This window comes from Rhagoletis pomonella, unplaced genomic scaffold (assembly GCF_013731165.1).
Source record: "Rhagoletis pomonella isolate Grant_MI unplaced genomic scaffold, Rhpom_1.0 Rhpom_scaffold_00100, whole genome shotgun sequence".
NCBI classification, from domain to species: Eukaryota; Metazoa; Arthropoda; class Insecta; order Diptera; family Tephritidae; genus Rhagoletis; species Rhagoletis pomonella.
In genome coordinates, this window is record NW_023458654.1 from 13,808 (window position 1) to 15,110 (window position 1,303).

General features: G+C 36.8%; 1 protein-coding gene across 1 annotated transcript; it reads right to left on the minus strand.

Annotated features, from left to right (window-relative positions):
* Positions 1 to 327: 327 nt before the first annotated feature.
* Positions 328 to 1,165, minus strand: LOC118749973. Its single transcript, XM_036484724.1, has 4 exons — positions 1,152 to 1,165; positions 917 to 1,097; positions 557 to 845; positions 328 to 509 (listed from the first exon to the last, which is right to left on the minus strand). Exons 1-4 carry the CDS (start codon positions 1,163 to 1,165, stop codon positions 328 to 330), a joined length of 666 nt encoding a protein of 221 aa, XP_036340617.1.
* Positions 1,166 to 1,303: the final 138 nt, after the last annotated feature.

The window sequence follows — 1,303 nt, forward strand, 5'->3', positions numbered from 1 at the left end:
ATGTTTTCATTTTCTTGGAGTTTTCATACATGTTGCAATTCCAGTGGCAGCAAGTATAACTAGTTACCTGAATGGATCTGTGGATGAAGTAATCAACAATGCTTACCAATTGTGGTATTATTTATATGCATACATGCCTTAAATAAGAATTGCAATTAATTAAAAATTTAATTGGTATATTTAAAAAAGTTTCTCTCAAAAATATATAAAACTCAAACATTCATTCTTGGCAATACTTATCAAACTAATTTGTACTATAAATGTGAAGGTACATATATGAAATTAATTAAAAAGGTTCACAACCTATTTACACAGCAAATCTTATAATTATTCTGAATCGACTAAGGGGTCATGTATCTCCTCTTCACGTTTTTCTAGCAATTCAATAATTTTGGCATTGAAGGTCATGAACTCCTGCGTTAAGTTATTAACGGAATTAATTAGTAGCTCATTCGATTCATTTCCTTCCTGTTGAATTTTAACATAGCGTCCATTTTGTTTCGGACGTCCTGCTTCCATTCCTTATCCAACTGCATAAATTTGTTTAGACGCTCACTTGTGGTTTCCTTCGCTTTTGGGTTTTGAACTTGCGGACATTGAAGGCGTGGACGTTTCGCAGAAGTTGAAGGCATGTCATCGTCACTAGATATGAGGTACTCCTCCTCGAGACCAAGTGCTGATCCTGAAACACCTTCAACCCTTTGCACCATTCCGCAAATACGCACAATACTCTCCTCCGTCTGGTTCAGTGTATTCTTGGAAAAGGGTCCTCCACCAGTGGCGCGTTCCTCGGCTTTATTCTGCGCCAACTTCTTCTTTATCTCACTTTTCCAGTCCGTCCATACCTGAAATTAGAAGAAAATTAGAGGGTAACGTAGGGTTTGGCCATTATGCACGAGTACGCTTTGTTGATTACCTTTTTCCAACCAGTTATATCCTTTGTAGGCGGGCCAGCACTGTTTAGTGATTCTGCTAATTGCTGCCAGAGGGAATCTACTAGTTGTTTATCCCTTCTTGTAAAGCCTTTGGCGATGTCCGGGTACTTCTCCATAAATTGCAAGAGTATATCATTTTGTGCTCTATTCTTATGTTTTCCCCTAGAAATACATATGTATATAATTTAAGTATTAAAAACGAAGTGAATTTCATACCAAATATAATACATTTACTTACATTTTAAGAAAATAACCAGCTACTTCAAATGCAGAGCACTAACAAATAAGCAAAAACGGTAGGCTTTGAATGACCGTTTTAATTCCGATAACAAAACCGACAAACTTGGATTCTGCGACACCTAAAACCG